This window comes from Oryza glaberrima, chromosome 2 (genome assembly GCF_000147395.1).
Source record: "Oryza glaberrima chromosome 2, OglaRS2, whole genome shotgun sequence".
Taxonomy (NCBI): domain Eukaryota; kingdom Viridiplantae; phylum Streptophyta; class Magnoliopsida; order Poales; family Poaceae; genus Oryza; species Oryza glaberrima.
In genome coordinates this window covers 26,326,802-26,354,179 of record NC_068327.1, presented here as the reverse complement: position 1 = coordinate 26,354,179, position 27,378 = coordinate 26,326,802, and the positions used below count along the sequence as shown (strand labels likewise).

The 27,378-nt window shown below is 45.5% G+C and overlaps 2 protein-coding genes across 4 annotated transcripts; one reads left to right on the top strand and one right to left on the bottom strand.

The window, feature by feature from the left end:
* The first annotated feature begins 6,975 nt into the window (after positions 1–6,975).
* Positions 6,976–10,959, top strand: LOC127761930 (uncharacterized). Of its 3 annotated transcripts, none has more exons than XM_052286263.1 (5): positions 6,976–7,073; positions 7,163–7,262; positions 8,903–8,968; positions 9,324–9,792; positions 10,405–10,959. In XM_052286263.1, exons 3-5 carry the CDS (start codon positions 8,961–8,963, stop codon positions 10,552–10,554), a joined length of 627 nt encoding a protein of 208 aa, XP_052142223.1. In that variant the 5' UTR covers positions 6,976–7,073; positions 7,163–7,262; positions 8,903–8,960; the 3' UTR covers positions 10,555–10,959. The 3 variants fall into 3 exon arrangements, with proteins under 3 accessions (XP_052142223.1, XP_052142226.1, XP_052142225.1); XM_052286266.1 differs by lacking the exon at positions 8,903–8,968 and adding an exon at positions 8,285–8,407 and having other exon boundaries at positions 10,405–10,957; XM_052286265.1 differs by lacking the exon at positions 8,903–8,968 and having other exon boundaries at positions 6,982–7,073; positions 10,405–10,903.
* Positions 10,960–14,719: 3,760 nt separating this feature from the next.
* Positions 14,720–16,184, bottom strand: LOC127761656 (uncharacterized). Its single transcript, XM_052285982.1, has one exon. The coding sequence runs from the start codon at positions 15,917–15,919 to the stop codon at positions 14,855–14,857; it is 1,065 nt and encodes a 354-aa protein (XP_052141942.1). The 5' UTR covers positions 15,920–16,184; the 3' UTR covers positions 14,720–14,854.
* Between the last annotated feature and the right edge of the window lie 11,194 nt (positions 16,185–27,378).

Below are 27,378 nucleotides of genomic sequence, written 5' to 3'. Positions count from 1 at the left end.
CTTTTCTTTTCCTTTCTTTTTTTTTGGGGGGGGGGGGGGGGGGGGGGGAGTAGTACATGTCTACATGCATACACATGTCGTAAACCACAAGTAAACAGTGGTAGTCTTTCATAGGAAAAATGGTACTTCCTCCGTTTCACAATGTAAGTCATTTTAGTATTTCCCATATTCATATTGATGTTAATGAATCTAGATAGATATATATGTCTAGATTTATTAACATTAATATGAATGTAGAAAATGCTAGAATGACTTACATTGTAAAACGGAGGGAGTAATAACCAATCCGATCCAAGTCTCATACTATACGGGCAGTGGAGATAAATTATTAAATATTTAAATCCAGTTGCAAGAAAAAATTAAGGTGTCTAATGGAGTGCATAATTTGGTAATCAGTGTATGATTGGTGGCTTGATTCCCATTCTGTTATAGGAGACCGTACCACGGTTTTAGTGTCCGTGATCAGCAGTAGCGTTTTTTTTTTCTGAAGCAGATCGAATAATTTGAAGTTAAGCACGTGGGTTCTATGTAATACAGCATCTTTTAATACAAACGATGTGGTTGGGACTGGAAATCCTATGGTTAAGGATTAACCTTTTCTAATTTTTGGAAGTTTTCAGTAGTTAAAAAAATCGATGTTTTCCTGTTGAATTGGCAACTATTTGGTGAAGTTTCATGTTTACAAACGAAATCCAAGCCAAAATGAGCATTGATCCTTCCATGAAAAAGTGTAGGAGGGAGGGACGGTTGGTTGATAGAGGTACGTACTACAAGGTTCATAGCCTCCATTTCTGAGTCTCGGATATCTGTATAAGTAAAGATACGAAATGCCTGAATCTTTTCGTTGCTCGGGAAATGTTCAGTTGTTAACTGAAACAATTCATTTGCAAGGCAAATTGTGAAGAATATGTAAAATATTGTACTAGATTAATTCCAGTACGGATCTCCAAGTTTATAGTACAAAAGAGAAAGTGGGTTAGTGAGAAACACCTGGAGTCTTCCACCTAGTTTCATGAGATGGTGGGCTAGCCGGTCTAGGTTCAAAGTATCACTTCTTATATTTATTTGATATTAGATCATTCTCTAATATTTATGTTTTTCATAAAGTGGGTTAGTTTTCTCAGTATACCGGCTAAACCATTAGAGTTATCCCTGATAATTCATAAATGAAAACGTAATAACACCATATGCCCAATGATCAATTATACCATGATTCTAAATTCAGTAGTCCACTGAAGACAAAGTGAGTTGGCACTTGCGATCTGTAAAGAATGTGGAAGAAGACAATTCGCAAAGTACAAAAGGTAGTAGTTGGTTAGTTATAATTCAGAATAGTAAAATTCTCTGCATTTTTGCATCCCAAACACCCTTAGAGCTTATTTTGTGAAATGCATGTTCTCCGGGCTCAAAGAAGACGAGCGGTTAAGTTCTGTAAATATGAAGATTGCACAAAAAGGATTACAACATCACTGTTCGTGAATTTTGTCGCTTTTCCTTTCTATATAGCACAGAAGCTAGTTCGAGAAAGACAAGTGATATGTTGAGGCCTAGGTGACTAGGTATAGGGTAATAGGAAGAGGTAGATGAAGGCTTTAGTTTTTCAGATTCAGAAAAAGGAAAAGGGAAGAGATAGCATATAGTAGTATGCTTAAGGAATGATGTATAAGGGTGAAGCGATGAGTACACACTAGTTCCATGTCTACACAGACCATATGATTGTGAGTCAGACAAGGAATACCCAGTACAGAATGTCCATCAAGTGATAGAATCAGCTAGTGTAGGATGAGAATTCCAACTCCTGTTTCTTTAGAATATTGTACACCTTTTTTGCCTAGCAAATTATAAGGTCTAAACAAAAACCTAGTATGCTCCAACATAATACTGTATGTCAATTTTGGCCAAATGTATGATGATAGTTGTACAAAAAGAATTGTATAACATTGTCTGATTTTTATGTCTCATGGGACAACTACCAAGTAGCCAGTTTTACTATAGTTATACTCGACCTCCTAGAGTAACCAAGGAAGGTGCCAACAAGACGAAGTGCTCTAGAGTTTTTTTTTTAACAACATCTCGAGTTCTTAAAAATAAGATCTCCCTCAATTGCCATACCCTCTCGCAAATACAATAATCCTCGTTTTGGAGTTTTTGTGAGTGAAGCATACAAAATTCATGATCTGAACTGGTTCTGATAATTTCATATGCTTGCAAGCACTCCAGTGTACATTCTGTGGCGCTGTGCCTAAGAACATAGGGAAGGCAATAATTTAACTGGTGGTCAGTTCTGGATTCGAAGCTTCTAAATATACCAGAACGGCGGAATCCAACGCTAATAAATTTTACTTCACAGATATGAGTGCAGTATTATACAAGAGTTTGTCAGGTATCAATGCAGGTAAATTCCAGATTATGTCAGGCATGGAATTTTGCATCACTAGGATAAGCTGATATAATGAATAACTACCATGCTTGTGTTTGCTGCGGACTGCGACGTTATCGTTCGATATCCTTTCTTCTGTCAGGTAAATTTCATTGATTAGTTATTCTGAACATTCAAAAACCAAATCCAGTACCTAAAACAAAGATCACTTGCTAAAGAGCCAGTGTTCTATTGTCACATATTTACATGTGAAATTAATTACTAGTGACTTAGCACTTCTAGTCGAACTTTAACTACGTCTATATATATCCACTTAATTATACCTCTGATCGGAATAGCATGCACGATTAGTGCCTCTGCTCTTATTGTATGGGAGACTATGGAGTTGTATTTAGGGCAAGTGCTATGATAGATGTGACTACCACCTCTAAATTTATTTATTTTATTCACTCATGAACTAAAAGGCAACCCATACAATGTATCACCTCTAGTACACAAATACCAATATGTCTAATATTATCACACACTTTTTAAAATTTGTGTGGAGGTTGCCTCTTGATTTAGGGGTGGCTAATCTTCTCTTTCCTCACTTCTCTCATCCACCTCATCACTCAATCCAATATGACACTCTTAGAGACAATATATGGTACATTATAGTACTTGCCCTAAACCATACAGCACACGTACGTGTACCTGGAAATCGTTAGTTAATTGCAGCACAAACCTCTAAGCTAGGACAGCTAACTTTTTTACTGCTAAGCTCACTAATCTATGTTTGGTACATTTTGGACATGGATTAATATTCTACTAGTGGCTTTTTACCACCTCGGCAGATGAAACTTAACCATGGCCAGGATCGCCTGCTTATCCGTTGATTCGACGAGGCAGTCAAACTTCAACTGCAAAGAGGGGGAGACATTTTGCATCCTTCCTGGAGTAGCCATCATCTGATCCAGTGGCCATGCCTTGTTCAGTTTATTACTAACAGTTTACATCTCAGTAAAGCCCAGCAGCTGCAGCAGTAGTACGTTTGGTCAAGTCTCACCTCGAGTGAAAACTTGCTGCTGCTGGCTGCTCCTCACCTCGATCGTGCAGGTCACGTACTGATTCGCATATACTTTCGCACCTCTTTGCCCCTGTGCTTTTGAAGCCTTGAATCTTATGCCATTGCCAGCCTTCACCACGGATTACACCGAACTTTACTGCTTTTCCTTGCCTGGCTGATCTTGTATTTACTCCTTTATCTTTTTTCCTCTCTTGGCGTTCCTATCTTTGTTTTTCCGACTGTAAAGTTGTGGCAAAAGTTGCTGGATCCGGATGTGTGGCTGGCTGCCGTAGCTAGCTCAGCTCTGAACTGTTAGTCTGCAACTGCGAGTAAATATTTCAGCAGCTGGCTAGCTAGGACAGCTTCGAATTTTCAGTTAGGAGCTTAGGATACCCCAGAAGAAAAGCTTAGTACCCATGCCTTGCAACAATGTCCGGCCACACACACATAAAATGGCCGGCCACACACACAGAACGAGCAAGCAAGCACGCACGCACGCACTCGCACGGACTACTTCATTTCTGCAACAACTTGTAAAGGGCACTAGTACGCTAGTGCTACCGGGATTGGAATGCTTAGGTCCTGTTTAGAAGATTAGTCCAGGGCTAATTTTGAGAACCAATGTTTAGCCTTGAATTGGTAGGCTAAACATTAGTCTAGGGTGGTATGTTTGGATCAATATGCTAATTGAGGGCTAAAAGGTGGAGAGAGAGTAAAGAGAGAGGAGAGATAGAGGGAGATATGGCTGCTTTTTGATGGTCCCCATAAAAAATTAGCTCCATTAGCACCCCTTGGAGGGGCTAATATTTTGAGTGGGGCTAATTCACTTTAGCCCCAAATTAACCCACATATTTAGATCCTTATAGGCTAATTTAGAGCTAAAAGGTGGGGGCTAATAATTAGCCCATGGAACCAAACAGGACCTCGGAGCCATTGAAATCTAGTGCCTAGCTAGGAGTACTGTAGTAGTAATTGGATCTCGCAAAACACCTTTGTGGAAGTAGTGGTCAAGATTTGCACGCCAGCCAATGCACAAAGAACACAACGAAATCACTCACCCCAACACCAAAACAGTTGCTCAAACAGGCACAAAGTGACGATGCCCTTGTAGAAAAGAAAAGGAATTCTGGTACTATACGCTCTATACAGGAATCGGAGCCGTACACCATCAGCAGGCAGAGAGTGATTGAGTGAACGTCCATATGTAAGTAGTCATGCATATTGTGCTTTTGACAGTGTCTCATGAGTCATGTGTGCATGCATGTGGGCAACCCAAACACATTTTATACTGCTTCTGCTACACAAGAATATGCGGCTCTGTGCCGTATCCAGAAGCCAAGATTAGCACATGAACCTCCCTAAAAATTAACCGGACGCATCCATGCCTGCCTCTGATCAGCGGATCATGATGGAGGAGCCGGTTGGTGGCTGACCACCAGCCTTCCAGAGATTCTGTTCTTTCAAACGAAAGCACGAGCTGCATCTGCATGCTTAAGCGAACGCCTGGCCCAGTAGAAAAATGATGTAAACAATTGGCTTTTCCGATCACCAGGTGGTGGATGCGACTGTAGGTGCGTGTGAGGCTACGAGAGCTGGAGTAGCATGCATGCTCACGAGTCCGCATGCAGCTGGCTGCAACAGTGCAGGTTTGTGCGAGAATGGATCGCAACAAGCTACTACAAACCAGCAGCGCTCTAATCCGTTAGGATTAGATCATGGTGGTGCGGAAATGCAATTGATCTGTGCGCATGTGCTGTAACCCAAGAAATCATACTGCTTCTGAATCAAGGTACATCGGTGTTGGAAAGATTTTCAGCAAATCATGATGTGTTTGCTCCTCGCTATGGAGGAGAGACTCTGCAAGTCTGCAGCTTGTTTCTTCAGTTTCTCTCTATAAAAGATAAACGAAAAGGTTTCTTCAGTCACAACCCAATGGGATTTTTGGAGGTCTAATTTTTCTTCGTGCAGTGGGCTCGAATAGTATAAGCCCAAATAGTAAAGCCCAAGATGTTAAGAAATGGCTAATTCTGGGGAAAAAGTACACGGAAGGTCCCTCAACTTGTCAGCAAGATACAAAAATGTCCTCGAACCGCAAAACCAGATATGCGGGGTCCCTTAACTATACAAAACCGGTCACCCGAGGTCCCAGGACAGTATTGATGTCGGATTTGTCCTATGTGGCGGCTGAGTCAGCGTGTGACCCACGTGGGTCCCACATGTCAGGATGCCACGTAGTACAATCTCTTTCCCCTCTTCTCTCCCTTCCTCTCTCTCTCTCTCTCACTTTGCTCCTCGTCTGGTGGCCGATGACAGCAATGCGGCGCGACTTGGTGCGGCGCCGATGAGGATGGGGTTGAGCCCGGGGGCGGACCGAGCGTCGCGGCGTCGAGCTCCACCCTGCGTGCGACGGCGCCGAGAGAGGGAAAGAGAGCTTCAACCGAGCATCGTGGCGTCGAGCTCCCTGACAGAGGCCGGCGGGGAGAAGTGGGAGAGGAGGAGGTCCGGCGGCCAGCGATGCCATCGAAGATGCTAGCCACCTCGAATCTTTCCTCTTCAAATCCAGGTAGGGAGAGAAGCCACCTCGAATTCAAATTATCCCCAAATTTTTTCCTCATTCTTTACGCTTCTTACATTTGCTCTTGAATCCTTAGAGTTGTCGATGAGGAAGTGAAGCCGATCTCGCCGCCGCAACCACCGAAGCGGGGGATCTGGCAGGAGAAGGCGAGTGCGTTCTCGTCGGTGGGCTCCTCCTCCTCGGGGAAGAGTGGCGGCGCCGAGAGCAGAGGCCGGCGTCGCGGAGGCCACAGGAGACGGCGATGGCAGCGTCCGGCTGGAGATCGAGGAGATCGTGGCGGGGGATCGCCGTCACGAGACCAGGAAGCGGAAGAACCACCTCGGTGCGCGCGCGCCCCTCGCCTCTCGAATTCCATCTCTCCCTTTCACCACTGCTCATCCTCGACGCGATGTCCATGCCCCCCTGCAGATGGTGGTGGTGGCAGCGACGACCACCACAATGGCGGAAGTGCCAAGCGCGTGGTGGTGCTTGGCGACAACAACGGCGCCAACGCCCCTCCCTTGCTCCTGCGTCGTCGCCGCCTTGTTCCCCCCGCTGCCGCCTTGCTCTCCTTCCCACCCGTTGGCCGGCAGCGCTGGCCTGCCCAGAACCCAGAGAGAAGAGTGAGAGAGATAGAGAGAGAGAGGAGAAAGGGAGAGAAGAGAGGAAAGAGAGAGTAGGCTGACCTGGACAGGCTGACATGTGAGGCCCACGTGAGTCACGTGACTCAGCCACCGATGACCGTGGTCAAAGCGCCACATAGGATAAAAACGGTATCAAAACAGCCGAGGGACCTATTGCGACCGGTTTTATATAGTTAAGGGACCCCGCATATCTGGTTTTGTGATTTGAGGATGTTTTTTATTTCGCTGACAAGTTGAGGGACCTTCGGTGTACTTTTTCCTAATTCTGGCCCCAAGTCGTACACGTTACCTGTGGCGGTATGCTTCTGTGGGCTTTTCTGCTTGGGCCAATCCTGAGCGTCTCTTACTCTTCTCACGAGAACCCAAACGACGCCGCATTTCCCTTTTCCTCCCTTCCCGGGAACCCCGGCCGGCGGCGACCGGCGACCTCCCCTCCCGAGTCGGCGACTGGTGCCTCCTTTTCTCCCCTGTGCTCCTTCTCCCTTATCCGTTAGGTCTACAAGCACCTGATTTGGCAGCGTTGATCCCCATTGTTGTAGGGTGCCTGAGAGGAAGGAGGCGGTGGAGACACCGGCGGTGGCAAGGGCGACATCGGCGAAGAGTTCGCCTCCCTCCTCCTCCCATCCTATCCCACGGAAGGTGTGAAACTCTATTCGCACATGTGTGGCAAATTTTGGTAGGTCGTGAAGTCAATGTAGTAGTGCTGCTTGAGTGACCCTGGTTGCCCACAAAACACGGAGTTTGGATTTCTTTTTTTTTTCCCCTCTATCACCTTAATCCGATTGTATCATGTGATATGCATGACAGAAAGTCACATAATGGTGAATTAATCTGTCGTGTTAAAAGCTCATGCTTTGGAAGTTGTTGTATGCGTCATTTGGGAGTTGCGGTATGCTCTAAGTACTAAGTTTGCCTTGCCTTGAGGATCCGAACCGTAGAACTTGGGTGGTAGGGTGTACACCCACACCTCCACCAAGTGAGCTAGGGTGAGTTTTCCTTCCGAGAAGAAGAAATTGCAATGTTTTTAGTTTTTGGCGCATGCTACCCTGATATAGGTCTTTTTTGACGGAAGAAGGTAGAACAGGCTCTACCTTATAGTCATTTCATTAAAAGAAATGAGGTTTACAGATTACATATTAGGTGCGGGAATTATCAGAGAGAAAAAAAGAGCAAAAAGCAGAACAGACCAAAACAGAAAAAAGGGAGAATTTACATAAATATGTACAATGAGCAATCTTCTATGAAAGCCGTGAGCACCAGGATTGAATTTTTTGTCTGTTTGTTTCATTGGTCCTTAGGCTCCAGAGGTGCATGGTGTCTGAGATCTGTTGAATAATGTGTTGTAGACTGTCAAATTGTCTTTCGAACACCTGGTTGTTGCGTGCTTTCCATAGAGTATATGCGCAAGCAGCAAACCTTGGCTCAATTCCTTTCAAAGTTTGATTTCTGTCTATAATTGCCTGGAGGAAGGTTGAGATAGAATCTGAGTTGTTGGCTAGCTGCAGTAAATTCAATTTTTCCCAAAGGCTATTGGCCTGCTTGCATCTTAAGATGATGTGGTCAGTTGTTTCTAGCGCAGGGCACAAAGAGCAGTGGGGGTCTTCGTTCCAGTTTTTGTTGACCATATTGGCTTTGGTGTTTAATCTGTCTCTGAATGCCAGCCAGAGGAAAACCTTGCAATTTTGCGGGATGGTGTGGAGCCAAATATAATCTGCTGGAGTCCAAAGTGACCCATGGAAGGACATCATCCGATAGGCATTTGCTGTTGAGACTTTGGGTTCCGGGTATGAAAACTCTCTTGCGTTTGTGTTGTCTGGGTAGGGGTGGTGGTTTTGCAGTATTTGCAGCAGTTCATGCAGCTCTGACTCTGCTTGGTAGGTTAGGTTTGGATGGAGCTGGATGTGCCAGGAATTGTGCCTGTATTGCGATTCAACCGTGCAATCCTTGTGTAGGGCAAAAGAGAATAAAACTGGGAAAGCGAACTCTATGCGCTGGGATAGCCACTTATCTTTCCAAGAGAGGGTTGTTTTGCCGTTGCCAAGTTTTACCTGGGTCGAGTAGCTTAGAATCTGGAATTGCGAATGGATGAGTTTCCAAGTTGGTGTATCACTGGCTCTGGGGTTTAGCTGTATTGCGTTTTGCAGATATCTTTCTCTAAACCAGATAGCCATTGGATCATCTTCTGCTGAGAGTACCTTGTTTGCTAGTTTTAAGAGTAACGCTGTGTTATGTGTTCTTAAGTCCTTGATCCCTAATCCTCCTTGTTGTCCCTGATATAGGTCTGATACTCTGATGTAATATCATTCATGATTTGTGTCTATTGCCAAGGAGCACCACATGCTTGTGTACGTTGCCAGTTCACGGAGTTTCTAAATCCAACAATATCAGAAAAGAGTTGCATGCAGCCTCTTCATGAATAATTTACAAACTTATCTTCACCGCATCTAAGCAAATCTCTATTGAATAGAAGACACTGCAGCTTAATTGCTGAAAAGTTCTTTTTTCCAGCATGGCCCTTTCAAGTTCAGGATAGGACAAAATCTTGCATCTATTATATTGCTCAGTTTGACACCCTGTCAATAGAATCATCAATTTCTTCTGAGGTTTTTGCATGGGTAAACAGAAGTTGAAAAAGAGCTTATTGTTTGCACTGAAACCTTGGCACTCTTAATAACGGTTTCCATTTACTGTTTACCACAGATTTGGCCTTCCCATGGAATCTGATGAAGATGCTAAGAAGGGGTATGCTGATTTTGAGGAGAGGGTAAAGAGAACGATATATATCGATCACCTTTCTCCTCAAGTCACAAGCTCAGTAATTGAAGCAGCTATTTCTCAGTGTGCACGCGTTGTCAATGTGGACTTCATTGTTAATTACACAATCCCATATGATATTCCTTCTGCTGCGTTGGTGGAACTAGATGATGAAATACAAGCTAAGGCTGCTATTGACTTGATGAATAATTTCCCTTTCATAATCGGTGGAAAGCCAAGGCCTGTAAGAGCTATCTATGCAAAGCATGAAATGTTTCAGGATCGGCCTCCTCGCCCTGGAATCAAGAAAGAGTTCCGGTGGGTGAAACAAGAAGATGGAATAGAGTATGAAGGAATGAACAAACTGCGGCTCCTTGCAAGAAGGCAGGAAACAGAAAATATGGCACTCATAAAGGTAAGTTGGATGACTTTTGAGTTTTTTCGGATGAGTGACTTATGTATTGTGCTTTATGTCCACTACCATGAAACAGCAAACTTTTCTGCTTAACTCCCTATGAAACTGTTGGTAGAACAATAGCTCAGAATTCACTCAGAAGAATGCTCAAGGGAACTGGGGGCAGGCTCCTTGATAGCGCATAGACAATTGGAACCTAGAAAATGTCAACCTGAATAGAGTTTTGCGCATATGAATATAATTATCTAATTATGGAGGATGTTTCTTTCTGGAGAATCAATCAATGCCTACATGTATTTTTGTAATGGTTGATCTGCCTTTATCATGACTAAGGACCAATTAGATCTTAGGGATGGGCATGGATTACTCCTTGAGTACACACCAAGTGACCCGCGTTCATCCTTACTAGAATTGTAAATATGCTTGAGGAACTTTCATGGCCATTCCAGATTGGTGTTGTCTAAGCATTGTGTTTGCACTAGTTTGATAGTTTGAGGACAGTATTTTGGTATCTTGATGCTGTTAAATTACATATATATAATGCGTTGACGATGCTTTGATCTTCAGATAGCATGTGAGAAAATATTTTCATTTGGCTGTTCCCTTCCCCAGAATCTATTGGAAGAGGACAAGGACCTAGCACAGCAGCAACAGGAGTTACTTGATGGAATTTACAAGAAGTACTGCATACTAGACAGTGACGTGATGAATGATATCAAGAACCTCTCTCGCCGTTATGGAGTCAACCTGGCCGGTGACTGATCAGTTTTGACCATCCAAGAGACGGACTGCTTCAAAAGGTCCAGATCAGTCCCCAGGGCGAGCAACATGCATTGGTGTGACCCAATAACTGCATCTTCTATGTAAATATTTTTTTTTTTTGAGAACTTTCTATGCAAAGATTCTGTAGTGTTACTGTTGTTCCCGCATCCTGACCCACCCAGCAACAGTATGCTCGTTTTGTGATGTGTATAGGAGTAACTTCTTGCGCTGCGCGGAGATGATTCGCTGCTGTCGGATGCTGTCTATTATGCATGTCTGAAATTAACTTGCTGTTGATTAATCGGAGGTTACATTCATAATGCCTAGTCTTGCCTTGTTTACATTCATTGTTTCGGTTCAGTTGAGAGTTCAGAGATGTCCTGATGGGGTTGCAGATATTGTTGTATCAATCTCTCACTGAGCAAGTTTAATAATAGGATATAACCAACCACAAACTTTTGTGAAAGAAAGGGAGAAACAATGTTAGTTCTCATACAAAAGCTAGTTTTATACATGCTCCAAGTAAATGCACTACTTATATAATAAGTAAGAGTAAGACAAAGAGATAGGGAAAAAAAATAGAGACAACCTTATAGTAACTAATACTCCCTCTATCTACTTTTGATAGTCATATTTCATCTTGGCACACAGACCAAGGATAAGTAATTCTACTTATCATCCATTTAAACATGTTACCAGTCATTCCTCGTAAACAAGCGATTCATTAATATTTACATTTCTCGATGCCCATATAGCCAATCTTGTGTGGAAGAATGGAGAGTCATGCATTACAACCGAGAAAGTCATTAAGATGATAGGTTGTTGGATTGAAATATGCCTATCAAAAATAATTTTTTCAGATTTGGAAATATAACTGTCAAAAGTAGATGGAGGGAGTATGCTATACATGTTAGCTTTAGTTTTTTGCCGGGATGGCCAACCTAATTTTATTAAGGCTGAAAGGAATTGTTACAAATTTTACAAAATTGACATTAAACTATAGGGGGGGTGGGGGTTGGGGGGTAGAGAAAATAAAACGAAAAACAAATAGGGCCGGCTGACAGGGAGGTTCTCAGCCAACTTCTCTAAAAATACCGGCCTACCTCCACACCAGGATCTCATCTCTAATTTCTCTATAAATCTCTGAGCGTGACTTTTGCTCAAAGATCCTGGCATTCCTCTCTTTCCACACAAACCAACATACCATCGTATTAGTTTTAGTTTGAGCTTGCTAAGGGCAACCGCAATGGTTATCTATAGGCTATCTACAAGAGATCCATATCAGCATATTTTTCTACATGGAAGAGATTAAATGAAGAGAGAAAGTAAAGCTATCTACTAACCTGGAGATAGTCTATAGAGAAAAACGAGGCAATGGATTAGAGAGCTATAGATATCCATATAGACATACTATTGAGGTGGTTTACTATTAATCTAGCCTATTGCTGAGATGTACATGTTTTTATAGAGAACATCTTACTTTACCATTGTAGGTGCTCTAATACTTAGTTTTATTATTACACTTGCTCTGTTGGAAGATAGCCTTAAAAGAATTTTGCATCCCAATGCAGTTAAGAGATAAGGGACGCAACTATCTAAACAGTAGGCGGTCGCCGTAGGTGCCGCATTTGCCGTAGGAAGGCGACGTCATCACCTGACCTTCAAATAACACTGTTTACTACCCATGCTCCCAGCTCGAAATAGCTGCGCATTCCTCCAGAGTCCATACAAATATGGAATATGGCCTTGGCGAGCACGGACAAGTAAAATATACAAGCAGCTGGTGTAATAAACAAGCTGTGACACACTGTGGAAGCAGCCTGTGGACAACCAAGGTACAGCCGTCGACTGCACTGTTCCTAGGAAACGAGAAGGCAACGGCTTTGCGCTGGAGAGAGTCACCGTAGTCCGCGGCCAGGGGAACAGGGGGCACGCATCCTGTCGGGCACCCAGCCAACCAGCGCTCCTTCTGCACGCTCGCGTGGTCGTATTCCAGCGCCACCACCGCGTGGCAGCTTGGCAGCTTCCTTCCGCCTAAAATAAGCGCCACGGGGACTCCCGGGCTTGGACCTCCAGAAGGTCGCGAGATCGCGAATCCGCACGGTCCCGGCCCTCGCTCCGCGCGAAAGCGCGTCGAAGCAGACCGCGACTGCAAGCGATCGAACTCGATACCGTACATGGCCACGTCCGGGGATCCAGGAACTTCGGGTTCGCAAACGCAAAGCGTGGAAACTGGAAACCCAAAGGATTTGCCATACGGAACGGAATCCGATCCAGCCGAGCGCACGGGCGCGCTCGTTCGCCGTGCCGAGCCATGCGCCGCGCGGCTAGTAGCCGTGGCTTCTCGTTCTCCGCGCGCGTCCGTGGCAAGCAAGTCCCACGGAATCGGGGGCGAGTTGCAAGGCTTGCAGCTGTCGAGCCGTGGAGCGTACGTGCGTTCATCAAAGTTGGACAAGGCCCTTTTGCTTGCCAAGTTTCGAGTCATCACCAGTTAAGCATGCCCCAGGTGGCCAGGTATGGAATGGATCAAATGAGGTAGAAATAGCAGGAGCTGGGATACGAACACATGCGTGTGATCTGGCCATGACAACTACTCCCTTCAATAGGATCTCCCAAATACTCCTTTGATCACAAATATTTGTAAATTTTATACAATGTATTAAAATGCAATATGATGAAAGTTGTCAATGAAACAAGTCTGTGTGGTAGGACCAGCACCGCCCATTTCGACCATAATTGACGGCACCTCTAAGCTGAAGACATGATTCGAAGGATAGAGGGGATGACATAGTAGTAGGGTAGTAGTTGTAGTACATACGCATGCTACATGCAATGCTCGGTTTTTTTTCTTAGGTTGTGTTGAGTTCACACTGAAGTTTGAAAGTTTGGTTGAAATTGATACGATGTGATAGAAAAGTTGTGTGTATTAAAGGTTCAATGTGATGAAAAGTTGGAAGTTTAGAAAAAAACTATGTAACTAAACTGGGCCTTAGTCAGGCTTCTCACCGTCTAACGCTGATCAATTCAACGATATATGATTTTTCGGATCCTTTTTCGTTGCAACCAACAAACCAAGGGCATGTTTACTTTGATGCCAAAAAAACCTTACTAAATTTTGGCATTTGGCATGATTTCTTATATAGTTACTAAAATTTGGCAGGAAACTAAATATAGCCACTTTTTTTATAACTTTACCAAATTTTGGTAAGGTTAAAAATGACGTTAAAGTGAACAGGCCCCAAGAATTGTGGATGTCAGATCAAGCAGCTCTATACGTCCCGATTGCATTTCGAAGCCAAGGAGATAGAACCAGTAGTCCTCTACCTGCCTGACACTGGCACACAGGTTAGGTGGTCGTGTGATCGATTAGAGAAGCAAACGAAGATATGCCGATCCTAAGTCAAAAGATTCCTCAAACCAAAACTTGCTCTGGACCGATCACAATAGCTCTGATGTCATGCCCAATCTACCTCGAGAGCGACCACATGAGGAATGAACTCTCAACGCTCCCTTTTGCACACGTGGTTTTATCTCATAGAACGCCATCCCCTGCATGTCAAAAGGATAGTATGTGCTGCAACGGCTGCACCGTGGAAAAATGGAGTGCGGAGTCGAAACTTCTCTCACCGACGCAACAACACACACTTTGCAACCCGTCGAAAAACGGCCACGCCACAAACAACCGCAACACACCATAGCCCCATCGGAGATATCACCCGATCGGCGTGATTGGCGGAAGCATCGATCGATCGACCGAGCGTCCTCGCACGGGCTCCGCCCCTGCCGATCGCGCTGGAAAAAAGCCTGCAGAAGTGCAGATCCCCGTCTCCCGATCTCATCTCATCCACCACGAAATCCACGATCCCTCCACCTCTACGGTTCTACAGCGACTCCACGTGACCTGACCCAACTCAACCAACGATCGGGAGCCAGCCGCCTCAACCGCGCAACAGCTAGCCAGCGACGACTATAACGGCAGCCGTATACTTCGCAGGTAGAACAGTATGAAAATCACCGGTGATTGAGCAGTATACCAAAAAGATCCACTCTTTGTTAGTATCTGAACGATCTTTGATTCTTTATCCTGAAGCTAATGCTTTGGCTCCCATGTGAATACTAGCAGTATGCTAGTAGTACGATGATGATGATGATGAAACAAAGGAAATGGAGCTCTCTAAACATGCCAGTACTATGATTATCAAAAGCCTAAAAAAAGGCCCCATTTTTATGTACAGATGTCTTTCAAAGTAGCAAAATTCGATCGAGTTTGCGTTTCTAGTGATGTTTGGTTGGGAATTCATCAGAAGCTTGTGCTCAGAATGTTGAGCAGTGAGACTCTGGTGTTCACCAGAGCGCGGAACACCTTCTCGCCGATGCTCTCCACGTCCGCGATGCACCGTCCCAGGTTGTCCAGGCGCTCGAACGCCGCCTTCCGTTCTCTCTCGTCCGGGTCCACGGCGACGTTGGGTTGGGGCCGCGCCGTGGCGGCGGAGGAGGTGGAGGAGGAGGAGGCGTCACTGTCGGCGTGCTGCTTACTGGCTGACCGGCGCTTCGCCCGCGACATCCAGCGCATCAGGTCGGCGACCCACCATATGCGCAGCGACGATGGCTTGGTGGTGATGATGTGGTGTCTTGGCGTCGCCGATGGTGTGGTGAATCTCGCCGGGGAGGGCATCCAGCAGGGCGTGGCGGCGACCTCGACACGGGCCGTGGCGGCGGCGATGGAGAGGGACGACACGCCGGAGAAGACCGCGGCCGAGGCCGAGGCGACGGCCGCGGTCGCGTCGGCGATGGCGGCGGCGAGGGCGTTCCCGTCGGCCGGGAGGCCCGCGGGAGGGGGAGGCGGCGGCTTGGCCGCCACGGCGCGCGCCGAGGAGGCGATCCGCGGGAGGTCTCGCCCGGACCGGCGCAGCGCGCGGGCCGCGGACGCCAGGCGCGCCGGGTCCTCGCGCCGCAGCGCGGCGCGGGCCTCGGCCTGGAGCGCGGAGAGCGCGACGAGCGCCGCCCTGAAGCTGCCGTGCGCGTCGGCGAGGCGGAGGAAATCGTCGAGCAGGCGCTCCGCGAACGGCGACCGCCCGAGCCGCCGGAGCGGCTCCTGCGCCTGCGGGTGGTGGAGCAGCTCGGAGAGCGACACCAGCACCCGCCCGAGCTGCTCCGCGGCCCCCGCGACGGAGCCCGCCGACGCGGCCGACGCCAGGCGGCCCACCAGCTCCCTCATCGTCGCCACATCCTCGTCAAGCTGGACCACCAGAGGATGGAACCGGCACGGCAGGCTCGCCGACCGGACGCGGTAGGCCTCACCCTTCGCGGCCGTCGCCGCCTTGGGCGCGGGGAACGAGATCGTGCGGCGGAAGCCGACCACCATACTCCACCACCTCCGTCACTCTTTGATGGGATCGATCAAGCGAAGGGTAACCTGTGCAACCTGTGCGCGGATGGCGAAGGGGAGGGGGGCGCGTTTTAAATGGGAGGGGGGAAGTGGGATTCGGGGTGGAAGCGTGGAACGCTCGAGGAAGGCGTGGGCGGCGGAAGCGGTCATGGCCTCATGGGTCGTCACGGCGCACGGCCGCGCGAGAGTACGTAGTAGACGGTAGTAGACCGCGACCACAAGTTGTGGGGAGAGAACCCAAGAATGGTGTGGGTTTCTGGACCGGTTCTATTCGATTCCACCGTGACGCAAGGTCGTGCTTGGCACGCATAGCTTTTGTCTGATTTTAATCCTTGTGCTTTTGGGGGTGCTTTGGGCAGCTAGTGTACTTGTGTTGGGTTTGGTGCTTTAAACTTTTTCGCGTTCCGTGACGGGCGGAGCAGATGGGGCCTGGAGATAGATATCATAAACCCCCTGCCTTTGGATGAAATCTGATGGAGAAGAATGATTCGTCGATTCGCATCTACCGTTGTACTGGACTATTGGTGCCTTTTCTTCCAGAACAGTTGTGGTGAACGGAACACATACCATTTCCATCTTTCACAGAAGAGGGGGAAAATTGCTGTTGTACCATCACCAAAACTTCAAGTTCGTCAAAAGATGATACTTGGTCACGATCCAAAGTACCACTACTTTCGGCGTTACCCAAGATGCCACAATGAGCTAATGACAGAGGTGAATGCACTGATGTACGGTGGAGCATGACAGTAATCGAAGTGAATACACTACTTCACTGGTAGTGGAGCAGTTGCGTTGCAATAATAAAACAGGAAGTAGTAGTAGTTGCGTTACGTATGTGGATAACACAGATTAATCTATACTATCAAACACGGGAGAGATATTTCACTCTAACTCATCACGTGGTTAATTACAACTTGTAACCGAGTAAGCGACTACTCATGACTGTGCTAGTCGGAGAAAAAACAACTGTGGGGCAGAAAAGGGAAATTTTATTATCCTTGAGACCTTGAGAATATATTATAGTAGAAGATATTATAATTTTTTATGTAAAATTTAGTACCTCCAAATACATGCATCAAAAATTTCAGTGTAAAATTTACATATCTTGAGATATTTTCTTAAGAACGATAAATTTAGGTAGAAATACATGCCAGTGCAGTGTGTCTAGCCGACACTTGAGACCATAGCGCAGTGTCTTCATCCTTCGATTTTTAGGTGCGGTCACTCCAACGACGATTCAGACTGGAACCCTATCAACAACAAGACCTCTCTATCAGGGGAGTTAGTCCAGTCCAGTAGTCAAAATCAACCTCAGCCGCCTCTGGCTACGTTCAGTGCATCAGCTTGCCTTTTCACATGTCGTTAGAATGGCTATGCATGGAACCTTCACACGGATATAGCTAGATGCTTCGAACGAGTGAAACTTGTTGGAATTAATGAATGGGCCTTAGCCCACTCGAAGATTAATTCTTTGGAAAATCACAAAAGCTCACCTTATGGGATGGCATGCATATGGAGTTTAGTACCACCTTGCTTATTATAGGAGAGGGGGACCTCCTTAAAAGGGAGGATGCCCTCCTAGCCACTTGAAACATGTGTGGTGGAGAGAAGAGTGGAAACACACGCGCTCGCTCGCCTCGCCTCGCCTGGCAGGGCAGGTGGCGCGCGTGCACGACGTACGGTCCGAAAAATTGGCTTCTCACCCTTGCGCAGATGTAGCCTCCTTTTGCAGTTTTGTTTTGCTATAAATTCGGATTCGTTTTTGTTTTGGAAACGTTCTAAAAAATTCGGTGCGTGCAAACGGCGTGGAGTCCGGATAAGTTACGCGTGACTTATCCGGTTCGGTTACGCGCAGTAGAGATCGTGCGGGCGCCCTGATCAAGCGACCCTTCTCTATATAAACCGACCTGCCGTCTTCACGCAACACACGCGAAATCAATCTAGGGTTTGCCTCCTACTCTGTACTGCGCCGTCGCTCGTAGACTACTCCATCTCGCTCGCCGGCGTGCACCGGCGATCGGGAGAGCAGGTCTCCGGAACCTCTGCCTTCGACGTCCTGCACCGGGAGAAGGCGGCAATAAGGTTTTTGGGAAGCGCTTTGCGCGACTGCTCCCTGTTCGTTCGTGACGGCTCGCCTTCCTCTTCGCTCGCGTGTTTCGTGCCTTCGTAGACGCCTGCGAAAAGTTTCGACCAAACAGCCGGTCTTTCCGTCACCTCGGTACGTGTTCAATATGTTGCGCATATTTGATCTGTTCATGTTATACTGTGTAGTTTACATGTGTAGATCTAATGATGCGTTCATGCTAGTTTTCATCTGTAATGTCATGATTTATTTATGGAATAGATTAAATCATTATATGCCTATAATCTCAACAATCCAAAAACCTTATTAATAGGCACTGTGATTTTACTATGGCTGGTTTTACCGATGCACTGAGGCCGGATAAATTCACCGGTGTGCATTTTAAGAGATGGCAGATCAGGGTCACTCTGTGGCTGACAGCTATGAAATGCTTCTGGGTGAGTACTGGCAAACCTGAAGGAGTTCTTACTGCTGAATAGCAGAAGCAATTCGAGGAAGCCACTACTCTCTTTGTGGGATGCATTCTTAGCGTTCTTGGCGATCGTCTGGTCGAGGTGTATATGCATATGACCGACGCTAAGGAGTTGTGGGATGCACTGAATACTAAATTCGGTGCTACTGATGCTAGCAATGATCTGTATATCATGGAGCAGTTTCATGACTACAAGATGGCTGACAACCGTTCTGTAGTCGAACAGGCTCATGAGATACAAACCATGGCTAAGGAACACGAACTCCTTAAGTGTGTCTTACCCGACAAATTTGTGGCCGGGTGCATTATTGCGAAATTACCTCCATCTTGGAGAAGTTTCGGTACTGCACTCAAACACAAGAGACAGGAATACTCCGTTGAGGGGTTGATAGCGTCTCTTGATGTTGAGGAGAAAGCTCAGGAAAAGGATGCCGCGTCTAAGGGCGATGGTGGGCAGTCCAGTGCCAATGTTGTGCACAAGGCCCAGAACAAGAGCAAAGGGAAAATACAAAGCTCAGCAGACCACCAACTTCAAGAAGCAGAAGAAGAACAACAACAATCCTAATCAGGATGAGAGGACTTGCTTTGTGTGTGGCCAAGTTGGTCATCTGGCTAGAAAGTGTCCACAGCGCAAGGGGATGAAGGCACCTGCAGGGCAGACTTCTAAGTCTGCTAATGTGACTATTGGCAACACTGGAGATGGAAGTGGGTATGGTAATCTACCTACTGTTTTTTCAGTTAATCAGTCTACTAATTGGTGGGTTGACACTGGGGCCAATGTACATGTTTGTGCTGACATTTCATTGTTTTCTTCTTATCAGGTCGCACGGGGTTCCACCGTCCTAATGGGGAATGGGTCACATGCTTCTGTTCATGGTGTTGGCACGGTACATCTGAAGTTTACTTCGGGAAAGATCGTGCAGCTGAAGAACGTGCAGCATGTCCCTTCTATCGACAGGAATCTTGTTAGTGGCTCCCGTCTGACTAGAGACGGATTTAAGTTGGTTTTTGAGTCTAATAAAGTAGTCGTGTCTAAACATGGATATTTTATTGGTAAAGGTTATGAGTGCGGAGGTCTGTTCCGCTTTTCCCTTTCTGATTTCTGCAATAAGTCTGTGAACCATATTTGTGGCAGTGTGGATGATGAGGCTAATGTTTGGCACTCACGTTTATGTCATATTAATTTTGGCTTGATGTCTCGGCTTTCCAGCATGTGTTTAATTCCTAAGTTTTCCATTGTCAAAGGTTCTAAGTGCCATAGTTGTGTGCAATCGAAGCAACCTCGCAAGCCTCACAAGGCTGCCGAGGAGAGAAACTTGGCACCACTAGAACTCCTACATTCAGATCTTTGTGAAATGAATGGGGTGTTGACGAAGGGTGGAAAACGATATTTCATGACGTTGATTGATGATGCTACTAAATTTTGCTATGTGTACTTGTTGAAAACGAAAGACGAGGCTCTAGACTATTTTAAAATTTATAAGGCAGAAGTTGAAAATCAACTTGATAGAAAGATAAAAAGGCTTAGGTCTGATCATGGTGGAGAGTTTTTCTCGAACGAGTTTGATTTATTCTGTGAGGAACATGGCATCATACATGAGAGGACGCCTCCCTATTCTCCTGAGTCTAATGGGATTGCTGAAAGGAAGAACCACACACTGACTGACTTGGTGAATGCCATGTTGGACACCGCGGGACTGCCTAAGGCATGGTGGGAGGAGGCATTGTTGACCTCAAATCATGTGTTAAACAGAGTTCCTAACAGAAATAAGGACAAAACACCATATGAGATATGGATTGGGAGAAAACCATCACTTTCTTATTTGCGCACATGGGGGTGCTTGGCGAAAGTCAATGTACCAATAACGAAAAAGCGCAAACTTGGACCCAAGACTGTGGACTGTGTCTTTCTGGGATATGCTCATCATAGCATTGCCTATAGATTTTTAATAGTTAAATCCGAGGTACCGGACATGCATGTTGGTACAATTATGGAGTCTCGTGATGATACCTTCTTTGAGAGCTTTTTCCCAATGAAGGATACACATAGTGGTTCGAACCAACCCTCTGAAATAATTCCTAGTTCAATCACACCACCAGAACAAACTGAACATACACATGAACATGTCTCTGAGGAGGATGTCAGTGAAGCTCCTCGAAGGAGTAAGAGACAAAGGACGGCTAAGTCTTTTGGTAATGATTTTACTGTGTACCTCGTGGATGACACTCCTAAGTCAATTTCAGAAGCATATGCATCTCCTGATGCAGACTACTGGAAGGAGGCTGTCCGTAGTGAAATGGATTCCATTATCGCTAACGGGACTTGGGAGGTGACAGAGCGACCCTATGGGTGTAAACCTGTGGGGTGCAAGTGGGTGTTCAAGAAGAAGCTTAGGCCTGACAGTACTATTGAAAAGTACAAGGCTCGGCTTGTTGCTAAGGGCTATACTCAGAAAGAAGGCGAAGATTTCTTTGACACTTACTCACCTGTTGCTAGATTGACCACAATTCGTGTGCTACTTTCCCTAGCAGCCTCACATGGTCTTCTCGTTCATCAAATGGACGTTAAGACAGCTTTTCTTAATGGAGAGCTAGATGAGGAGATCTATATGGATCAACCTGATGGGTTTGTAGTTGAAGGTCAAGAAGGCAAAGTGTGCAAATTGTTGAAGTCTTTGTATGGTCTGAAACAAGCTCCTAAACAATGGCACGAGAAATTTGACAAAACATTGACATCTGCAGGCTTTGCAGTCAATGAGGCAGATAAATGTGTGTACTATCGCCATGGTGGGGGTGAGGGAGTTATTTTGTGCTTGTATGTTGACGACATACTGATATTTGGGACAAACCTTGAGGTGATAAATGAGGTTAAATTATTCTTGTCTCAAAATTTTGATATGAAGGATTTGGGAGTAGCTGATGTTATCTTAAACATTAAGCTAATTAGAGGTGAGAATGGGATTACACTCTTGCAGTCCCATTATATGGAGAAGATTTTGAATCGCTTTGGCTACATTGATAGTAAGCCTTCTCCAACACCTTATGATCCTAGCTTGTTGCTTCGCAAGAACAAGAGAATTGCTAGGAATCAACTGGAATACTCCCAAATCATTGGCTCGTTGATGTACCTGGCTAGTGCAACTAGGCCTGATATCTCCTTTGCTGTGAGCAAGTTGAGCCGATTTACCTCTAATCCAGGAAATGATCACTGGCGTGCGCTTGAGCGAGTAATGCGCTATCTGAAAGGTATTGTGGAATTGGGGCTTCACTATACTGGGTATCCTGCGGTACTGGAGGGTTATAGTGATTCTAACTGGATCTCTGATGTGGATGAGATCAAAGCCACTAGTGGATATATCTTCACACTGGGTGGTGGTGCTGTTTCATGGAGGTCTTGCAAACAGACCATTATGACGAGGTCAACCATGGAAGCAGAGCTGACGGCACTGGATACTGTTACTGTTGAGGCAGAATGGCTGCGTGATCTATTAATGGATCTGCCTATTGTTGAAAAACCGGTGCCGGCTATCCTTATGAACTGTGACAATCAAACGGTAATTGTCAAAGTGAATAGTTCTAAGGATAATATGAAATCGTCTAGACATGTGAAAAGACGATTGAAGTCTGTCAGGAAATTAAGAAACTTCGGAGTTATAACGTTGGATTACATCCAAACAGCGAGAAACCTGGCAGATCCCTTCACGAAGGGACTATCACGAAATGTGATAGACAATGCATCGAAGGAGATGGGTCTGAGACCTATGTGAGTTACACTATGGTGGTAACCCAGTCTATGTGATCGGAGATCCCGTGAATTAGATCCTGGGAAGAACAAATCATTAGTAAACTAGAGGAGAGTACCAATATATACCCTCTCCAAGTGAAGATGCATGTACTCTCGTGAGCTGTAAGGCAGGTTGGCTATGCCTTAATGAGTTCTGTTGGCTTTAATTAGCGAAGATGTTGTCCTGCAGAGTATTCTTGAAAGAACTCACTTTTGTGAGCTTGACTGTTGGTCGCAGTCTATGAAGATTTTGGGTGAATCTTCTAGGAAGCTTACTAAAGACCTAGGAGTATGACTTATACGCTCCACCCGAGGGGTAGTCTACAGACGGTCTAGTACCAGATAAGACTTTGAGTGAAACTTGCTTGCACAAGACTTGCAATTCAAGGCGTAGTCCATTGTTCAAGTTGTGAGTAAGTGTAGCTTGGAGTTCTAGATGGATGTTCAACCTTAATCGGTCTCCATCGAACCGCTGGTATATAAATAGTACATTGGAAAAGGCAAATCTCAGTGGAATTTTGAGATTTGGTGGGGGATTGTTGGAATTAATGAATGGGCCTTAGCCCACTCGAAGATTAATTCTTTGGAAAATCACAAAAACCCACCTCATGGGATGGCATGCATGTGGAGTTTAGTACCACCTTGCTTATTCTAGGAGAGGGGGACCTCCTTAAAAGGGAGGATGCCCTCCTAGCCACTTGAAGCATGTGTGGTGGAGAGAAGAGGGGAAACACACGCGCGCGCTCGCTCGCCTCGCCTGGCCTGGCCTGGCAGGGCAGGGCAGGCGGCGCGCGTGCACGATGTACGCGTCGAATGGTCCGAAAAATTGGCTTCTCACCCTTGCGCAGATGCAGCCTCCTTTTGCAGTTTTGTTTTGCTGCAAATTCGGATTCGTTTTTGTTTTGGAAACGTTCCGAAAAATTCGGTGCGTGCAAACGGCGTGGAGTCCGGATAAGTTACGCGCGACTTATCCGGTTCGGTTACGCGCAGTAGAGATCGTGCGGGCGCCCTGATCAAGCGACCCTTCTCTATATAAACCGACCTGCCGTCTTCACGCAACACACGCGAAATCAATCTAGGGTTTGCCTCCTACTCTGTACTGCGCCGTCGCTCGTAGACTACTCCATCTCGCTCGCTGGCGTGCACCGGCGATCGGGAGAGCAGGTCTCCGGAACCTCTGCCTTCGACGTCCTGCACCGGGAGAAGGCGGCAATAAGGTTTTTGGGAAGCGCTTCGCGCGACTGCTCCCTGTTCGTTCGCGACGGCTCGCCTTCCTATTCGCTCGCGTGTTTCGTGCCTTCGTAGACGCCTGCGAAAAGTTTCGACCAAGCAGCCGGTCTTTCCGTCACCTCGGTACGTGTTCAATATGTTGCGCATATTTGATCTGTTCATGTTATACTGTGTAGTTTACATGTGTAGATCTAATGATGCGTTCATGCTAGTTTTCATCTGTAATGTCATGATTTATTTATGGAATAGATTAAATCATTATATGTCTATAATCTCAACAAAACTGCCATGCATCCCTCATGCTCGATCGATCGTGCATTCGTGCTGCATGGATTGGGGCACATGGACAGCATGACACGTCTCACAAGCTGCTAGAAGTTGGCACCAAGCTCTCGCTCATGCATGCTTAATAGTGACAAAGCTGAAGGTTTCTTGTCAAAAAATACATCGAGAAAGAAAACCTGGCATGGGTTCGGCATGGTTCAATGGTTGCTGTTCAAGAGAATTAACACGTGATGCCATTTTAGATAAGTAGGCACGGCACGGTGTACCAACTTTGTTGATATGATGCCACGCGGGCTAAAGTTCTAATGTTGCTATCGACATCCAAGGGAGCCCCCAATTTGATCAGTAGTACACTACTCTACTGTATAAATCTAGTCAAATATTCAATGGTAGCCAACCAGTACAACTTCATTTTGGAATCATATTGGACTAGCTAGCTACCTAGCTCAACCAGACAAGCGAGGTGTAGAAATATTAATTCCACTGTGGATTTTAGTAGAGAGACAAAAAGACACTCGTGCAGATCGATCGTGGAAGGCTAGGTCTCAAAATACTGACTGAATTTTTAGGTGGGCAACCATACTTCAGATTTGCAAGCTGAAAAGGAACGGTGTGTGTTAAGTGACCGTGATTGATTTATATGACCAGTTGGTCGATCTCTACCAAGAAATTCTCCGAATCAAAAGGGAGGAGCTGATTTGGCCCGTTCCCGCTTGCGCCTGCAAACATGGCGCATTTAAGTAGTATAGTTGATTTTGATTCTTTTTTACCAATTGATTTAGGAGCCAATTGATTTAGGAGGGAGTTTGTTGTGGCCAGGACTTTTGTGGCGAGCCTGCTTCTCTCGACCTCACAAAAGTATATGCTTTCTCCAAGTGGTCTAATTGAAAGTCATGGAATTGATCAGGACTAGTGGGTAGAACTGTAGAAGCACTAGCATATTAGACAAAAATAAATATGTTGTTTATCTGCGTGACATGAATGTGTCGCTTGTTGTCAAAAAAGAACTAATTGATGCTTGCTAGGTTGATCTGTTTGACATGCATGCATGCCTTCAGAATTAGAATATCAGAATATCCTCACAGCTTTCATCATACAACTGATATGATGTCATCTCTGAATTATCTAACTATGAACATTGGGTGGATGGAAGTAGTCCAAGTAAACTAATTGATACCGTCTTTTTCTTTTGGTGTTTTAGTAAAACGGTTGAATGGATCAGGTCAGAGTTTCTAATGACCATGCTCATTGTACTAATGTTTACTGAAAAATAATTTATGAAGCACCGTACTGTTCATTAGTTAGGTATAGACCTTGAGCTATGCGGTGTGCCCCATTACCTGGTGGAGTGGAACCTGGTCATGACCAAAACTGCAAGTGCAAAAGCAAAAGAATTGCCTGCGAAAAAGAAAAGAGAAAAAGGAGATTTGACTGCTGTTGTACCCTCACAGCTTTCAGCATAGAAGTGTAAAAAAGATATGACTGGTGTGCCCTTTGATGCCACCTTCTTAAGAGGGTGTTTGGGAACTAGGAACTAAATTTAGTCCCTCTCACAAAAATATAAGTCTCTATCTATGGTAGGGTAGGGACTTATATTTTTGTGAAAGGGACTAAAGTGCTAAACTTTAGTCCCTCCAACCAAACACCACCTAAATGTATGTTTAATGTTTTCATCTGAAACAAAAGTGTCCAAACCCTACAATGCTGCTTCATGTCAATGAACTCCAGTACTATACCATCTCTTTTGATTGGTTTTAGAAGCAGCCTGTTCTGCTCTGTTGGCAAGTTGTATTCCTCATGTTATCTGATATGTCATGCTTGAGTCTTTTACTCGGGCAATATGATCTAGGTGAACGTATGTAATCCACACCTGAGTTGTTAAGCTTATCTTTTGCTACTAGGTGAAGGGAACGGTACATCATGGAGCTGATATCTTCTCCTTTTATCAGAGGGGACAAAACAGAAATTGGAACCGGAGGGAGAAATGGCAAAATAAATAATCTTATGCCGACCCAAACTGTGCCGTAAGCCGGCCCGTAACTTCTTTTGCTGGATCATAAACTGCAACCTACTCCACTCCAGGCCGGTGTGTCCTGTACTTGTGTAGGTTTAACTTGCAGGTACTTGCTGTGACTACCAAGCGACAACCAGTTAATCACCGGTAACATCAGACCAAAATTTAACGCAGGCAGACGGTGATATATAAGCTCAGCAAAAGCAAAGAACATTATGGCCAATGAGGTACCTGACAAAAACATCTAGAACACTAATACACAGCACTAGTTAGAATTGCATACGTGCCTGACAGCACCAGACGTCAAATACCACGAGTAAAATTATTGCCACAACTCCAAGTCTCCAATGTACATTTTCGACACAAGTAGAGACGGTTTCGGGTTTCCCACCAGAGCTTCTATACAAAACCAGCTCATTAGGAATCAATTATCCCTAATTTGAAAAAAATGGTGGAACTATTACTAATCAGGGAAGCATCCCCCACAATCCACAGCAACTTGCCTTTATTAGATCTCTGTAATAGCTTCCCCACGCTGCACGTCCTGGTCTCACGATGAAGAACTGGAGCTCTTAAAAGACCTTTCCATGCTTTATTGTTTCCACCAAATAATGTTTTCTTTCCTACTTAGGCTGTGTTTAGTTCCTGAAATTGAGAATAAGTTTGGGAAAAGTTGGTAGTTTGAAAAAAAAGTTAGGAGTTTATGTGTGTAGGAAAGTTTTGGATATGATGTGATGTGATGGAAAGTTAAGAGTTGAGGAGAATTTTGATGTGATCTCATGGAAATGGCAGATCTCATGCTTCTTTCAGAAAAACCAATCCACAGCCACAGATCCCCTCATGTATGACAAAATGCTACTCCCTCCGTCCCAAAATATAATAACTTCTCTATCAATATTCCATTCCCAACCAATCACAACCCACCACCATTCACTTTTCCCACATACCTCCACTTCTCTACCAATCACAACATTTTACTAGTTAATTTTACCTACTTTCTTAATAATCGTGTCCAACTCAAAAACTCTCTATATCCTACGACGGAGGGAGTACAAGAGCAGCACACAAGGCAACAAGCCAACAACGGGATCTCGGCCCATATAGGCACACATATTTTACGTGAGAAGGAACAAGTCCCCTCAACCGTGGGTCGGGTTTGATTTGCATCCCTCAAATCAATCATAAAATCAGATATAAAGGCTTCTTCGATCTTAAAATTAGGTGAATCTCGTCGGCCTTGGTCCTCATGGCAATCAAGCAACCGAGCTGCATGCCGATGAATGAGGACTCCTTTCACCTCTGGCTTTGTAACATCTGGAAGAATGTTGAGAAGGTTCATCGACGAGGATTTGACACCATTGCAGCTCTTCTAGCATGGACGATTTGGAAGGAAAGGAAAATTTTGGTGTTCAACCAACAACAGAAATTTGGCATGAGGTGGCAAAAACTATGACTGCCAATGTGGCACTTTGGCGCTTGGCCAATGAGTTGGTGCTGCGCGCAAGGAGTTTAGCAGCTGAAAGTGCATCTAGGCCTCTAATGATGTTGATAATTGATTACAATGCGA

Excerpts from the sequence above, each read along its gene's own strand:
- LOC127761656 (XM_052285982.1), bottom strand. The coding sequence starts at position 15,919 with ATGGTGGTCGGCTTCCGCCGCACGATCTCGTTCCCCGCGCCCAAGGCG.
- LOC127761930 (XM_052286263.1), top strand. Across the intron at positions 9,793-10,404 it reads AAAATATGGCACTCATAAAG|AATCTATTGGAAGAGGACAA; the intron begins GTAAGTTGGATG and ends TCCCTTCCCCAG.